At 36.5% G+C, this 16459-nt stretch overlaps 1 protein-coding gene and 1 non-coding gene across 2 annotated transcripts; one reads left to right on the top strand and one right to left on the bottom strand.

Annotated features, from left to right (window-relative positions):
* Nucleotides 1-1396: 1396 nt before the first annotated feature.
* Nucleotides 1397-13316, top strand: LOC119000059 (amine sulfotransferase-like). The gene is given in 8 exon segments (XM_037064836.1): nt 1397-1562; nt 3623-3831; nt 5900-6026; nt 6887-6993; nt 9659-9719; nt 9722-9844; nt 11537-11654; nt 13214-13316. Coding segments are annotated over 8 exon segments (1014 nt in total).
* Nucleotides 13317-16063: 2747 nt separating this feature from the next.
* LOC119000386 (small nucleolar RNA U109) lies at nt 16064-16198 on the bottom strand. Its single transcript, XR_005069315.1, has one exon. It is a non-coding gene; the product is annotated as a small nucleolar RNA U109 (small nucleolar RNA).
* Between the last annotated feature and the right edge of the window lie 261 nt (nt 16199-16459).

Raw genomic sequence — 16459 nt, 5'->3', positions numbered from 1 at the left:
AGGCCTGTATTGTGACCAGGAGTCAGGCCTGCGACCATTCACTTTGTGAGTTAAGGCCCAACCAACTGAACTACCCTGGTCAGGACTAAATGTTGTTTCTTAACATGCAATTTAGACAGAGCCATATTTGCAACTTCTATTGTTTTAAGTTTATTTTTATTGTTTATACAATTACAGGTGTCCACATTTACCCTCACCTTTACCCACTTTTACCAAGCCCCTTCCCTCCCTCCCCTCTGCCTGTCACCACACTGTTGGCTCTTTCTATGTGTCACACACATATGTGCTTTGATTAATTCCTTCACCTTCTTTGATCCTGTCCCTCCTCCCCCACCCCTCTGACAGCTGTCAGTCTGTTCCATGTGTCCATGCCTCTGTTTCTACTTTGTTCACCAGTTTATCAATATTTTGTCCATTAGATTCCACATATGAGTGAGTTTGTGGTATGTGTGTTTTTTAAACAAATTTGTTTTCTTGGTATGCACAGAAATTATTTTAAAGTACACTACTGAAATGTGTGTTGGTTGTAAACCTAGTGTTACTAGAACTTCTGGGATCTCATCTTCTTAACATTCAAAAATAGATTTCTAAGGGGGAGCTGATCCAACTTTTAAACAGCTATGTCTTTAGACTATTTGTTTCCTATTTTTTATTTTGATTTTCCTATTTAGAGTTATTGAAGATTTCTGATAAAAACTAAATTGCAAAAATATAATAATAGCCATATACCTTGCAACTACGTGAGGGCGCCATCTCCAAAGTACAAGCAATTGGCATTACTCACGCAGAGCACAGTCCACAGTTTATTCGAAATGGACACAGAACCCAAAGCCTCAGGAGCTTCTTTCAGGACAGCAGATTACTTCTGTTCCAGAAAAAGTAAAAGTAAAAAGAGAAATATAAATACATTCATTGAAGAATTTCCTATTCCATAATAATACAAATATGTAAAGAATAAAAATATAAAATGCTAAGAAACTGTGTCAGGTGAAGTAATTGGAAGCACGGACTCAGTGGCCAAATGTCCGACACCAAACCCTGCCACGCTGTTGGCTGGGTAACCTTGAATCTCCTCTGCCTTATTTTCCTCAGATTTATGTTTGATATCATGATAATGCCTCCCTCATGGGGTTTTAGGAAAAGCTGTTTCACCTTTCAGTATCTTAGTTTCCTCATCTCTAAAATAGCGATAAAACTTCTAGGGATATTTGGTTGTTGGGAAGAGTAAATGACTTATGCATGTACACACATGCTTTTTGGTATGGTATCAGCTGATAAACAGGGTATTTACAAGATTGTTGGCATATACTGAACACTCAATAAGTGTTAGTAATTACTGTAAAATACTAAGAAATTGAAAATAATGTGATATTTTCATACTTGTAGATGAATAATTATGGACAACACAGACATAAACTATAAAGGCTATAAAGGCTATAAACTGAACTATAAAGGCTATAATTTTGTATATGCTATTGTTAATGATGTTGACTTTCTAGAAAGTATAGAGGATTTTGAAATCAGAGATGATGATGTCTTCTTAATTGCATATCCAAAATTTGGTAAGTTTGAGGATTGGGCTACCTGTTATCAGTCTTCACTCTGGTTTGGTGATACATGTGTACAAATGTGCACTTTTCCAAACGTTAAGAGCAGCCCAGTCTACATTTGGACCCCCATTTAGAATGTTTCAAAGAGTTAAATAAGCCTCAAATCTTTAATTCATAGGGTCATTTGAAATGCATATATAGCCATTTTTGAAGGCACATGTGCAGAAACCACATATTGGGCCGATAGCAGATACTTGGTACATGCTGGTCTGACGGTTTGCTTGAGAATGGAAGAAAATACATTAAAAAAAACAAAACAAACAAGAAAGCAAAATATGACCACTGACACTCAAATACGGAACAGGCTGACAGGGTCCAGAGGGGAGAGGGGAGAGGGGAGAGACTCATAGGGGAAAAGGGGAGGGACTCACATGAATAAGTATAAAGGACACATGGACAATAATTAAGGTGGGGGGCGGAAATGGGAGTGAGGTGGGGAGCACGGGGGGGGGGCAGGGCTGGGAATATAAAACAGAAAAGTGTACCTGAATAAGAATTAAATTTAAAAAAAAACCCAGCAGGATTTTTGTCAGCAGCATATTTAAGTCAGAAATAATTCCTCACATGCTTTCCAATGACTCTGCTTTGTATTTCTCTATAATAATGAGATACCTTTGAACTCAAATAAATTGCCTTCAAATCTTACACTTCTCCAAGAGTTTATTTATTACATTGTGCTTTTTAGAACACAAGATAATTGGTGTTTTTGAATCAATGTTGTAAAAGTGGTTAAAATTGCTCAGAGATACACTGGAATCTGTAAACACAAAAAATTACTTTGGATTTTTATGAAAATGCTCCAGTCCCTACCTTTTACCATCTACTTTGAAATTCATGATCTGTTATGAATTTCAGGTTAGTAATGTTGATACAATGTCTTTTTTCTGAATTTTTCCACTCTACAAAACTTACCAACACATCTGATATTTGTGCTTTTCCCTCTCTTAGAGGTTGGTGGTACCTCAGTGTGCTTAGTTTCAGGTTATGCAGCTCATAAGAGTCTTTCCACTACCCTTAATGCAGCCCAAGCATTTGGGACACCACACACCAGTTCTCAGTCCACCCTGCTGGGTTATTTCTCATCTGAGAGGGCAGATTAGTGACTCTCCAGGATTTACCATGAATTTTATCAAATCTGTGATGTCTGTCAACCGACTCAATTGAGTAGTGATGACTGCAATACTATCAAAACCTCACATTCTTCCAGAACATTGATTGTATATTCATGAACATAGATGCAAAACTCCTAAACCACATCACTATAAGCAAAACAAATCTAGCAACGTTAAAATGTACAGTGTGGCCAAGATGCCTTTATTTCAAGAGTCAGAATTGTCTTACATATATATTAGTGTAGTTTGCCCCCATTATGAGAGTGTAGAAGAAAACCCGAATGATCACTTCACAGGGACAGAGCAAGCATTTAATACAGTTCAGCGTATATTTGTAAGGCAAACTGTTAGCAAACCAGGGAGAAAGTGAACTTCTTTAACTCAATAAATAGAATCTACCCCGAACTACCACAGATGCCAAATGCAATAGCGAGATATTTAAAATCAAGAACGAGACAAGAATTTCTATCGGTACTTTCATTCAATACTGTGTAAGAAGACCTATGCAAAAAAAGAAAGGTGAAAGGGACCTTGAGCTCCTAATGTGTCTATACTTCTAAAATATAAAGCTTTAAGAAAGACTAAGGAAGTAGAAACAGAGGAAGATGCAGAAGACCGTATCTGAAGTCCAGGAAACAACAAAGAGCGGAATGATTAATTTGAATCACTACTGTCACCGCTCTTTTCTAATAAAAAGCTAAGAACACCTGAGTTTATTGTTATTAATTTTAATGTAAAACACACACAAATGAAAAAAGTTGGACACATTTTCTTGGCATTTTTGGAGTAAAAAGAAAGAGAAAGCTCCAGGTGATTTTGAGAGAGATGGCATTTATACCTGACATTTTTTAGAAAGAAATAATTTGGGGTTGAAAATGAAATTATTTATTATTTTTACAGGTACTGTCTGGATTCAGCAAATATTAAGTTTGGTTTATTCTGAGAGACATCGTAAAGGAACTGAAAATGTGCAAACGATTGATATAGTCCCCTTCTTTGAATACAATATACGCAAAGTTGACTTTCTCAAGAGACCATCCCCTCACCTCTTCACATCTCACCTCTCATACAATTTAGTACCAAAAGGTCTCAAGAGCAAAAAAGCTGAAGTAAATCATATAAACAGCTTACAGATCTTTGGCACAAACAAAAATACCTCCTTCAAATATTTTTTTCCAGCCCTACTCATCCACCTTCTATATTGTTTTACACATTAAAATAGATATTGAATTATAAGTATATACATAAATTAGGTCATCATACACATTGCTTGCAGTGTGATTATAAAGCACACAGCAAAAATACTTTTGTCACAACACATTAAATTCTATCCTTTTAAATGATTTAGTTAGCCAATTGACCCAACATGACTTGTTAAGCATTTACTCTTCCTCTACTATTTTTAAGTCTACATTTTGATATTCAAAGGTGCTATAGTCCCTTCCTCTGATTCTGTATTCTTTCTTCCAAAAATTAATATGTGGCAGTTTTTCACTGTTTTACATATCGTAACTGATCAGGTAAATTCCCATCAACTTTATTTTTTGATATCTTAATTTGTCCAGTGATTTTTAGATGTTGATTGTAATTGATTAAATATATCTACATGAATTCTGGCACAATCATTAGAAAAGCACTATTCCCTAATTCCTTCAGCACCTTCTGCTACTCTTTCTTTACCAGGCCTACTCAACATGTTTACCAAATGTGCTGTGTTGTTCTTCTCGTATGTTTCTTACAGTACTTCCCGGAATTTCCAGCTTTTGGTTTACTTTTTATGGATATTATGAAATGAAAAAAATTTTCACTACTGTCTTTTCTCTTTCATTATTACTGTTGTAAAGATAAAGCATTGGTGTTGTTGCTTTATTATATATGGCTCCCTTAATCAATTTTGTTACTTTTATCAACTTTCTCCTTATGCTCTGGAATACATTAGATCTTAAAATAATACATTTTCTTTTCCTTTACTTTCCAATATTTACAGTTTTTTCTATTTTAATAGTTAAAACCTGAAGAAAAATAGAATAATAGAGATGATGATGAACGTTTTTCTTAATCTTTGATTCTCTAATATTTTTTAGTATCTTTTCTTGGTTTTGATTTGCAAGGCACGTAATGAAAAAAAATTTTTCCTATTCTTAGTTTGCTTGGAGTTTTACTTTATTTTTCTTTTTTCCTTTATGCAAAGAAGTTCTAACCACATATAGTGACTTTTCTGACACCTCTGAAGATGCCATGTTCCCCCCTCCCCCTTTAATCTACAGTGAAATGAAATCAACTAATATTTTAACAATGTTCTCTTTCCGAGATAAGTCTTGCTTGCTTGTTAGCACTTTTTAATATGCTTATTAGCCATGATAATACTTATTATTTTTTGGCCATAATGTTTTCTTACTCCATGAAATGATTATGACTTTTGTCAAATTTTTAAATTCCATTGTCTTTTTCTTATTGATTTGTTTTATATATATTCTGAATAGTAATAAATTATCAGTTGTATGCATTGCTTCTCCATACTTTGTTGCTTTTTGCCTTTATGCTATATATTGATTAATAACATTTAAAAATGTAATGTAATTTAATTGATCAATTTTAATTTAAAATATTTTTTTTGTTTAGGAAATATATTTTCTTCTCCAAGACCAGAAATAAATTCTTTAGTTTTTAAGATATCCAAGTTTTGCTTTCATGTTTAAATCTTTAATCCATTTGTAAGTGAACTTTTGGTCTGGTATGAGGTATAATTCCATTTTTATTCTAGATGGATAATTATTTGTTTCAGTATCACCTATTAAGTATAATATTTTACCTTTTAAAAATAATCTCCAATGCTACCTTGGCTTCTTATCAAACATCACTTAATGTTCACAGGAGGTGAAGTGAAATAGCTTTTATGAAATATAATTTGCAATATTAATAAACAACATGAATGATTAACTTTTTAAGAAATCTGTCTTACATGCTTGCTCATGTGAAAGGTCATGTGAGCAAAGTTATTTATTTCACCAGTCTTTGTAGTAGCATAAAAACAGGCATAACCTAAGTTACCATGAGTAGTTGACTGGATGAAATAAAGTATTTCACATCCATATAATGAAATACTATGTAGATGTCAGAAACACCTCTGAGGATAGCCAATACTTGTTAAAAAGTGTTTTACTACTCCCCCTGCAGATTATTTATGTCTACAGAAACCCCAAGGATGCTTTGACTTCATACTTTCATTTTTCAAATTTAGTGGTTATATTTGAAACTATGAATAACATGGAGGAACTCTTAGAGAAGTTTCTAGATGGAAAAGGTAACTGTGAACTTATTTATACAAGTAACATGTTTATGAAACAATGTTGCCATGTAGTCAAATTCTCCAATTTAGGGAACATCTTTTAGGGAGACACGGAAGGGTAATAATAGGAGCTGGAATGCACGTAAGTGGTTGCTGTTCTGTCCATTTCATTGGCCACCCAGTGGCTTTTCTATTCTCACCAGATGACTTTGAGGGTTGTTATAGTTGCAAAGGCATATTGATTAAGGAATATTTTGAACAGATCACAAAAGAAGCACAAAGGTCTAACAATTCAAACTAGTTAGATCCATGTGCTCCAAAACTGCCAGTGTTCAAAGCGGATGTAGTTTCGGGGTTCTGTCGAGCGGCCATGACGGGCCTTAAACAGCAGCAGCGCGAGTTTCATTTCAGAAGTGAGGAGAGCGGATGCAAGAGGCTCCTGGAGTGTGGCACTGGGCTCTCATTTAGAAGACTGTGTTCAGGTTCTGTCTTGTAGATAGCTAAAGTTGGGGCCAAGAGATCTTAAAATAGGCAATCAAAGGAGAAATAAAGACATATGTTTTCAGGTGGAAGAAGTAAGAAAGTAAAGAACTCACCTTTAGTCTTCAAAATTAGTTCTTTGGGCTTCTTATTTTTTCACTACTGCTTTCCTACATGCATAGGAAAGGCAGGTTCCCATTAAAATCATGAAACCGTTCCCCAAAGCACCAATTTCAAAAGGTAACAGATGTTCAGTGGTGGGGGCTTTATTTTTCTCTTTGAGGGTTCCACAGCAGAAAAGAAAGACAGACTGTAGTTTGCTGGTCAGTGGGTACAACATCTTACCTTGTTACCTCACTCATCTTACCATCTTACCTCGCTCATTTCTCTCACAGTGGCAGGAGGCCTTTGGTTTGATCATGTCAGAGGCTGGTATGAGCACAGACATGACTTCGATATTCTGTTCATGATGTATGAGGAAATGAAAAAGGGAGAGGAGAAGGTTATTTTGTAAAATTATTTCTTTGGAGAGAATCCTAGAAGCAGCAAGAGATAAGGGGACAGTCACCTACAAAGGAGTTCCCATCAGACTGTCAGCTGATTTCTCAAAAGAGATCTTACAAGCAAGAAGGGGCTGGAAAGAAGTATTCCAAGTCATGAAAGGCAAGGACCTCCATCTAAGATTGCTCTATCCAGCAAAGCTTTCATTTAGAATGGAAGGGCAGATAAAGTGCTTCTCAGATAAGGTCAAGTTCAAGGAGTTCATCATCACCAAGCCCTTATTATATGAAATGTTAAAGGGACTTATCTAAGAAAAAGAAGATAAAAAATATGAACAGTGAAAGGGCAGCAAACTCACAGTTATCAACAACCACACCTAAAACAAAAGCAAACTAAGTGAACAGCTAGATCAGGAGTGGAACCATAGAAATAGAGACCACATGGAGGGTTAGCAACAGGGGAGCGGGAGGAGGAGAAGGGGGAGAAGGTACAGAGAATAAGTAGCATAGATGGTAGGTAGAAAATAGGCAGGGGGGAGGGCAGGAATACTATGGGAAATACAGAATCTAAAGAACTTGTGACACATGGACATAAACTAAAGGGAAGGGGGAATGATGGGGGGGGTGTGCAGGTCTGAGGGGAATAAAGGGGGGAATGGGACAACTGTAATGGCAAAATCAATAAAATATATTTAAATATTATTTCTTTGGAACCCTTTTTTAAAATCGTGGTTTTAATGAACAACATTTTCTTGAGTGTTTTGGTACTCACTTCTCAGGTTTCTTTAGGTCTAATTTTCTGCCCATCCCTTAATTACTAATTTCCTCAGGGCTCTCTTCTCACCAGACACAGTCATCTTTTTGTGGTGGCTATTCATGCACCATTTGTACCAATGAGGGCAAACTCTCATGTTCAGAGATTTGAAAACAAGAAAAAAGGCACTTTCAAACACTGGGGTGGGAAGCCACTAAGATTTGCCTAATCAGCCAGAGGTAATTGTGTGCCCTGTGATGAAGGTTCATCCTATTTGTTTGTTTTTTAAGAGAGTCTTGAAATGTAGCTTTCATATGAAATTGCATAATGTTTACATGTTGGCATCCAATCAAAGCTGTTTTAAAACATTGCAGAAACCAAACACTTTGAAGTTCACTATTTTGTGATCTCTGATAGATATGTGGGTTCACTATTACATAACTTATTCACTTATTCAAAGTTATTAAATGCCTACTATGTGACAAACACTAAATCATGAGAAAAAAGAATTGATGCCTTTATTTATAGAATTTATCATCCAACAGGAAGATATGTATTCACCAAGTAGGTATATATAATTAAAAGCTGTGATAGGTGTTATCAAGGAAAAGTGCAGGTATGATCTCAGTATGTGAAATATGCTGATCTGGTATAATTAAAGGTGATAGGCAATTATTTCTGGGAAAAGTAACATGATAAAAGCAAGCTAATAAATATGGCTTGGAAGAGAGGTAAAAGAGAATTCTAAGCCAAGGAAGGAGAATGTACAAATTAACCGAAGAAATAAAGTACATGCCATATCTTTGAAGATGAAGGGAGAGATTAAAGAGCAGTAATACAAGACGAAGGTTAGAGAGGTGTGTAGGAGCCAGACCATGCAAGATCTGTAGACTATGTTAGTGAGAGTAAATTCTTTAATCCTAAAGGCAAAGAGGAGCCCTTTAAGAGTTATAAGACTAACAATAGGGTGGAATTAGCATTCTTAAATGTTTTTGCCATTGCTTGGTTTCAAAGTAATAATAGTAAAAATATAGGCAAACTAGTTAAAGATTAGTGATAATTCACTGAAAATAAGTAAGGTTTTGAATTAGAAGTAACCAAATGCTTTTCTTCATCAACTGAGAGATGATTGTGTGGCTTCTTTCCCCTGCTTTCTGTAAATGTGGTATCACATTAATTAATTTTCATATGTTGAACCATCTTTGCATATCAGGAGGAAGTCCTGCTTGTTTGTGGTATATAATCCTTTTAACATGTTGTTGAATTTGTTTTGTTAGCAATTTGTTGGGGATTTTCATATCTTACTTTCGTCAGTGATATTGATCTTCAGTTTTTTTTCATCTGTAGTGTTTCATTAGGCTTTGGTAGCAGGGGGATGCTGGCCTCATAGACTGAGTTTGGAAGTGTTCCTTCCTCTTTGATTTTTGGGAAGAGTTTGAGGAGGATTTGCGTTAATTCTTCTTCTTATGCTTGGTTGAAGTTATCAGTGAAGCCACTGAGACCTGCATTTTCCTTTTTGTTGCAGCCATTGTATTCAATTACTTACTTGCTTTACTATTCTCCTCATAAAGTGGTAAACCCTTAAAAAGCACTGCTAGCACATTATTGTTCTCTTAAACTTCTCCAGCACCTATCACATTTTCTGAAGCATATAAGGCACCCTAAAAGTGTTGGTTGAGTGAGTGAATGAAGGTGAGCTGTCCTTGTAAAACCAAACACTAGGAAGCTCTACCACAGCTGACAATCAGAGCACTCATTTTCACAGAAGGAACAGGGAAGTAACATGACATGTCAATCTTTAGACTTACAATAAGCCCAATCAAGTTCAGTTTTTCAAATTGTGTAAGATGCTGGGGTATAACTCACACATTCTTCATAAGCTGAATAGTTTCTCACATGCACAACTCTTTCAGTTTCTCAGAAATTCTGTGCTTAAAATCAGCAGTTTTCTTGAGAAAGAGCTGAGTGAAGAGGATTGGAAGCTATTGTGAAATGAGCGACATTTCAGAACATGAAGTCTGATCCCAAAGCAAACTGTGATAATATTCTAAGCAATAACACTGGGAAAAGAACAAATGAGGGATATTTTCTGCGCAAAGGTGATGCTCAGGGGTTTATAGAAGCAAAAGTGTTGAGAGTTCCCAGGGCTCCTTGGTGTCCACACTAATTAAGGAATGCTTCTACCCCGTGTCTCCAAGTACCATCATTTGGGCCCTAGAGAAAATCAAAGATCCTACCTGAAAATGGCCGTGAAAAGTGTCCCAGGAAACTAACAGTCCTTTAGTACCTAGCCGACCGTGTGAATCTAATTGATCAATAGTATATTCCTTCCTTTTAATCTACATGATCCTACTCTTTAACATTAGTTAGTAAGTCTTACCTCAAGGTCACATGAATATATGTGACCAGGACACTCCAGTTTTTTAAATTTCTTTTAGAACATTCCAGAAGTAAACACAATATGTGTTTTGTTGTGGGGGAGGAAGTTTGAATTACACTTATCTCCTCAAGGGTCAGATTTCTTCAATGTAAAAAGTATATTAATATTTCATTAACCCAATGTGTTATGAATTCAAGTACTCAACAACTTGCAATTAATTTTTACTGTGCTTTTATGGCATACCAGGAATTAAGAATGAATATATTTTCCCCCATGACTTCTTAATTTCAAAATTTTTTAAAATTGATCTCTTTAATGTACATTTTTGTAAAATATAATTTTTTCTTTTCTATTTTATTCATACTTTATTCACTAATTTATTCATAAGAGCATTTTGATGATGGATATTTATTCTTAATTATATAAGCTGCTTTTGATACCAGTATTTTAAAAAATGTTTCTTCTTTTGTCCCATTTACTATCAACTTTAATGTCTCGTTGCTTAACTAGATCAAATATAAAGCAACTCTTACACTCATTAATAGCTTGCTAATTGTTCCAATAATAATGTTTAAAAAAGAAATTTGATTGTCAAAGATGCCAAATAATCTTCATTAAAATATTGGCCTAATGACAGTTTCTAACTTCCATCAAGTAAAACTGAAGCAATGGAAGCTCTGAACACTCTCTGTGACCTTGACTTCATTACTTAAAAATCTTTAGGTCTCATTTTTAAAATTTTATTTACTTATCTTTAGCTTTTACATATTTACTTATTTTTAATTTTTAAATTACTGGTGACATTCAAAATTATTTTAGATTAGTTTCAGGTGTACAGCATAGTGGTTAGACATTTATATAATTTATGAAGTGATACAACCAATAATTCTAGTACCCTCCTGGCACCCTACAAAGTTGTTACAATATTATTGACTATATCCCCTATGCTGCATTTTACATCCCATGACTATGTGTAACTACTAATTTATACTTCATAGTCTCCTCTTTTCTTTTTTAATTAAAAAAATAAAGAAATAGTGGCATTGTAGAGTTCTGTTAGAGATTTATATTCCATTTTGCCAAGTTTGCCTAGTATGGTGTCTGGCATTTAGTAAAATATGTAAAAATTCTAACCTAGTCATATATTTCACTTTTGTTATATCTTCTCAGTAAAAGTCATACTTTAATGGTAGTGGTTGGGGAAAGTATAAGGATAGTGTACTTTGGAAGTGTTTTTAAGTTTGTTTCTTAGTTCATTTCTCTATAAAGAAGCATGAGCTATCAAACCCTACAGAGAACTACCAGCTATTTAGCTTGGCTTGAAGAAGAGATTAAAGTGGGTTGGAAGAAACTTTTAACCTGAAAGCACACCTTACTCACTCAGGTGCTGATCCTGTGCTTATCTTGCTAGAGACCATTGGAGACTGAAAATATCACTTGACAGCAGAGCAAAATAAGAGATTTGACAAAGTATTCCAAAGAAAGAGGCAAGATATTCCTTTGAAGTTCATCTGGGATATAAATGAGGGGTAGAATCAGTGTAAAAAATTATAAAATAGTCTACAGACTAGGAAGCATACTTCAATAAACACATTAATTTATACATCTTATGCAAATGTTAATTATAGAACTTTATTGGTAAAAAATGAGTAAACTGCTTAGATTAGTTGCCATGAGTTTGATAAACACTTTGAAATTTCAAAAGTTAAAATGATGTAGGAGATAGCCTACATTGATAGTCTGTATTATAAAGTGAAAAACAGGAAGTGCGTAATGTGAATTGTAAGTGTTCTGAGAGAGCTTTCTGTAGTGTGTACTTTTTAATCTACAATTAAATTCAGTATCAATGAAATCTTAAACTTTATTTGTATTATTGTAATTAAACATTAATTCTTTTATTTAAAATCATTATGAATGTCAAAATAAGTAGAGAACTCATAGGCAAGCGCATGCCTCTATTAATAATTTACCAGATCACTACAATTTACCCTAAAGGTCAGAGGATTGAAGATGAATTAATATCTAATGGTTCAATCATTTAACTGCTCGGATAAAACATTTTATTAATAATATATCACTAATATATTAATTAATTCCACATGTATTTAACACTTAAATGCACTTAAAAGGCATTAATTCCACATGCATTTAACACTTGAATATTTAATATAAAATTATTTTGAATTACTAGAAAAATATAGGTGAATTTGTTTGTAATTCCCAAATGAAAAAAATTTTGAAGCATAAAGCCAATGGGAAAAAAGTAAGAATTTAGTAAATTGGAGGCACCACCATCCATGAGAGTCAACAAATGAAAACAACTCAATGTCCATGTACAGTAAAATAAATAAGAAAATTGTGAGAAAAAAATGTACCATTGTGTAGATTAGAGTGGACCCACTCACATACATTATTGACAGTGGTAAGATAGAGCACTTTTAAAATATTTTAGCTACCCCTAGTGTATTTATTATGCATGCTAATGGGAGGGGAACACTGCAGTAAAACAGTTTCATCGCTTGTAGTTGTCAGTGACGGTATATAATAGTGGTGGGTACAGATGAGAGAAAAAGAGAGAAAAGATCAGTTGCAAGTGAGTTTTACTCAGATATGCTATGTTTTGTTGAGAGCCACCAGATTTCTGAAGAAGTGTACTGCATCTCTGCCACTTTGAATTTAGGGAGGTGTGAAGTAGTTCCTGGTCAGGGCTACAGAAGCAACTGTTCCCTTAATAATCCCACAGAACAACTGGCCCAAAGCCTGGACTCCCACAGAACAGCCAATCCAACGTTCAGAGAATGTGACTTGCAGGAAAGCTGTCATCTATCAAATGAGCTATTTTCAATGAGTGCTGAAATTACCTGCATTTTTAACTTAACAATTGATTATGTACTCACATATAAATAAAAAACTAACTGCATTATTTAAGCAAACAACACCACTCCAACTGAGAGCATTAACATACCTAAACAATGTATCAATGTTAAGTTGTTTGAAACAGATTTCTGTAGTGAAGTGTTTACTGTCTGGACTCTAGCATGTCAGTGTTGTTGTACGGTTTATGCCTTATCATGCCTTTTCCTCTTAGTTCCCAGCAGCAGAACCTCAACCTCAGGCACAGGTCTCCTTTGCACCAGCAGGATCTCACTGAACGTGGGGATTATCTCTTAAGAGTGACCCTTTTGGAGTAAAAACGAATTCCCCATGCTTCAGTACAACTTTGCTTCCTCAAACAGATCTCTCCTGGTTGCTCTTCTCTTTCGTAACGTGAAGGTCTGGTCTCAACACTCCCTAACTGAAAGCTCGGGGATATGATTTGTGTCATCTAGTTCATATCAAGTGTGATCATATCTGTATAACACACTAAGTTGAAGAACAAAGTCCGACTCCATTACAAATGTCTTGCCTCAGGCTCTGAGTAGGTGGGAGATTCCCTGCACGTAACGCATTCCAAGCTTTGATATTAACTAGCTGTGTGAGCTAGGGGTCAAATATACAAATCCAACTTCATATTTCAGAGCTGTTAGGGGAAAGAGATTGGACATTTTAAAATATTGTAAAATAAAAGTAACATTATACTTTAAATTTAATAGGAGAATTATCTTAACTTGCTACATATCTGCATTTTATAGTAAATTTAACCAACAAACACTGAGTTGCAAAAAGCAACAAGTGGGCTCTCTGTGGTCAACAACATTTTGAAGAAATACAGTTATACTTCCATAGAGAAGTTTATATTCTAGTTTAGTTACTGAGGTGGTACCAAAACAGAATACATATTAAACATAGAACTCGCTGGTCAAACTTAACATGTACATTCGAAATGAGGTTAAATTGAATTACATGGCATGATGAATATAGTCGATGACAAATTCTAGGGTGAATTATAATCTACTAAAAAGGCACAGATTAGTAAGAAGTGGTGAGAGCGCACAGGCAGGGGCCAATCACACATTTGTTTGGTAAAGAGCCTTGGAACAGAGGCTGCAGCTCAGGCCCAAGCCCTGGTGGGAGCTCAGAGAGCACAGAGGGCTGCAGCTCAGCCTCTGGGGAAGTGGGAACCTTCTCTGCAATGGCCTGGCAGAGCCCACGCTGCTTCTGATTAAATCCTTGTACTCCAAAGAGCACACAAGGCAGCCAATTCAGGCAGTATAGGAAAGTCGTTACCTATAAAGGGAGTCCAAATAGGAATGAAATGCCATCAAGTTTCACGGAGGCCACCCGCTCTAAGCAGGCAGTTCGTGACCTTCATTCAGCAAGTATTCGCAGTAACTACACAGCGCACATCACGCTGCACACTGTGCAGCAGGAAGTGGGGTCCTAGACACGCACGACGGTCAGTCTCACTCGGTTCATAAGGAGCAGAGCCAGAATTTCACTCAGGTTTGTTGCCAACACCGCATCTCCTCTCCTCTCGCTCGGCCATTTGCGGCTGATCAGATGGGCCGAGTGTGCTGCATGTTAGAACAATGGAAGAGGAGATAGGGAAGGATGAGATGTGGTTACGAAATTTTAGAGAAAATGGAAATCCTGAGAAATTGAGTGAAGTCTGATCTATTCAATCTAAAAGTTTTCATGATAAATCTGGGAGTTTACTAGAAATGGGCTAAGAATATAACAAAGAGAATCAATACACCATCAAACTAAACACCTGTAGCTCTGCATGATAAAAGAGGGATTCCATCAAAGATGAGGTGGTCTCCCAGAAGGAGTGAATCTGGGGCTGGGGGACAGGTGAACGAGAGATGCTGAAGAAACCCCCCTGCGCAGGTCCCAGAGCCACTTGGTTGGGCGCGTGGACCTTGACACATCTGTCCACTGTGTGGCCACGGGCGAGTCCCCACCCACTTTGTGAGTTGCAGTGCCCACTGGCACTGATGTGACTGCTGGGGCCGCCAGTAGCAACATGAAAGGTTTCTGCTCCCCAGCACTGACGGTGTGCACATTAACCGTCAGAAAGAAACTTTACCTGCTGAAGATATAGCTTTCAATCCAAAAGATGCCCAGGTGTGGCAAGATCTCACTTACTGAAGTTTACGAAAAGCCCTAATAAGATCCCTCCTGAGGCCATTTATTGCCTGCGCCACCCTGCAGTTTGGCATTGGTGCCTTTCTCATTATCAGGGGCTGCCTCCTGCTTGGCCTGACTACATCAGTAAAGTAGGCTTCTAAGGGGCCTTTGCCTTTCTGATTGGCATCCTAGTGTTGCTGCCCCAGTTTTAGCACCTGCTTATGGCCTGCAGAGTTGGTCGAGGCAGCCAACGCTGCTCCTTCTTTGGACTGTGATGACTAGTCGCCGCCGCAGCTGCCGCCACCAGAGGCAGGAGGCACAGATGGGCGTGAGGGGCGCTTTGGGCGTTTGGCAGGAGCTGTGGAAATCTAGGCAGCTACTAGCAAAACTATGGCCAGATATTATAAATCTCTACCCAGAGCGTTAATTGGGTTTATAATTAGACAAACAAGAAGCTAGGACGTGCTCTATGTCTATTTTCCTGGCCCTAGCTGAAACAATTTTCTTCCACCTGAATATGAATAGTGGAAGCCTAGCAACATCAATCGTGTGGGGCAGTGAACAGTTACATTGTAGAACAAAATGCTGTCTCCGCCATCCTACTCAGAGCTGAACATTTCTGTTAAATAGTCCTCATTGATAATCTCATTTTGTGGCGAAAGGAAAAATGCACTACATCTAATTTTGTGTTATTAAGTAATTTATTTAGAAAAATCTGGAGTATCTTATCCCCGACTCCCTGTTTAATACTGCAGACTGGGCCCCCTTCCTGCACTTCCTCTGATCACTGGTTTCCTCCGTTCCCTTTTCATTTCCAGAGTGTTGATCTCTTTCCAATATGTTAAACAATTTGATTATTTACACGATTTAATGTCGAGGGTCTGCCTTTCGCCACTGTTGGGTTAGCTCTAGGAAAATAGGAATTTTTTTAAGTGGGAGAAATACTATCACTCAACGTCTACTGTAAGGTTGGCAGCCCCGAGAGCCCCCTATTTAAAGTGGCGTGTTGTGGACGTGTTCCCGCTCCCAAAGGAAGGAGGGGCAGACACATTTCCACGTGTAAGGAAAAGAGGGATATTTCATCTGTCTTGTGCAGTGTTTAGAAAGGTGCACAGAATGTAGCAAGAACAGGATAAATTTGTGGATGAAGGAATAAATAAGTAAATTATTCCCTAACTTGAAGGGAAACGTGAAAGCTTAAGAATAATTTAAACCTGTGCATTTTTGAAATTTCTAGTCAAGTCTCACTGCTAAGTTAAAAAACAAACAAAAAACCCTTTTATCTAAAAGATCCTTAGACGAGTATATTTTAAATATATAATTT

This window comes from Sturnira hondurensis, unplaced genomic scaffold (assembly GCF_014824575.4).
Source record: "Sturnira hondurensis isolate 20B ecotype Veracruz unplaced genomic scaffold, ASM1482457v3 Scaffold0015596, whole genome shotgun sequence".
NCBI classification, from domain to species: domain Eukaryota; kingdom Metazoa; phylum Chordata; class Mammalia; order Chiroptera; family Phyllostomidae; genus Sturnira; species Sturnira hondurensis.
The sequence above is the reverse complement of the archived record's forward strand: the minus strand, read 5'-3'. Positions and strand labels throughout refer to the sequence as shown.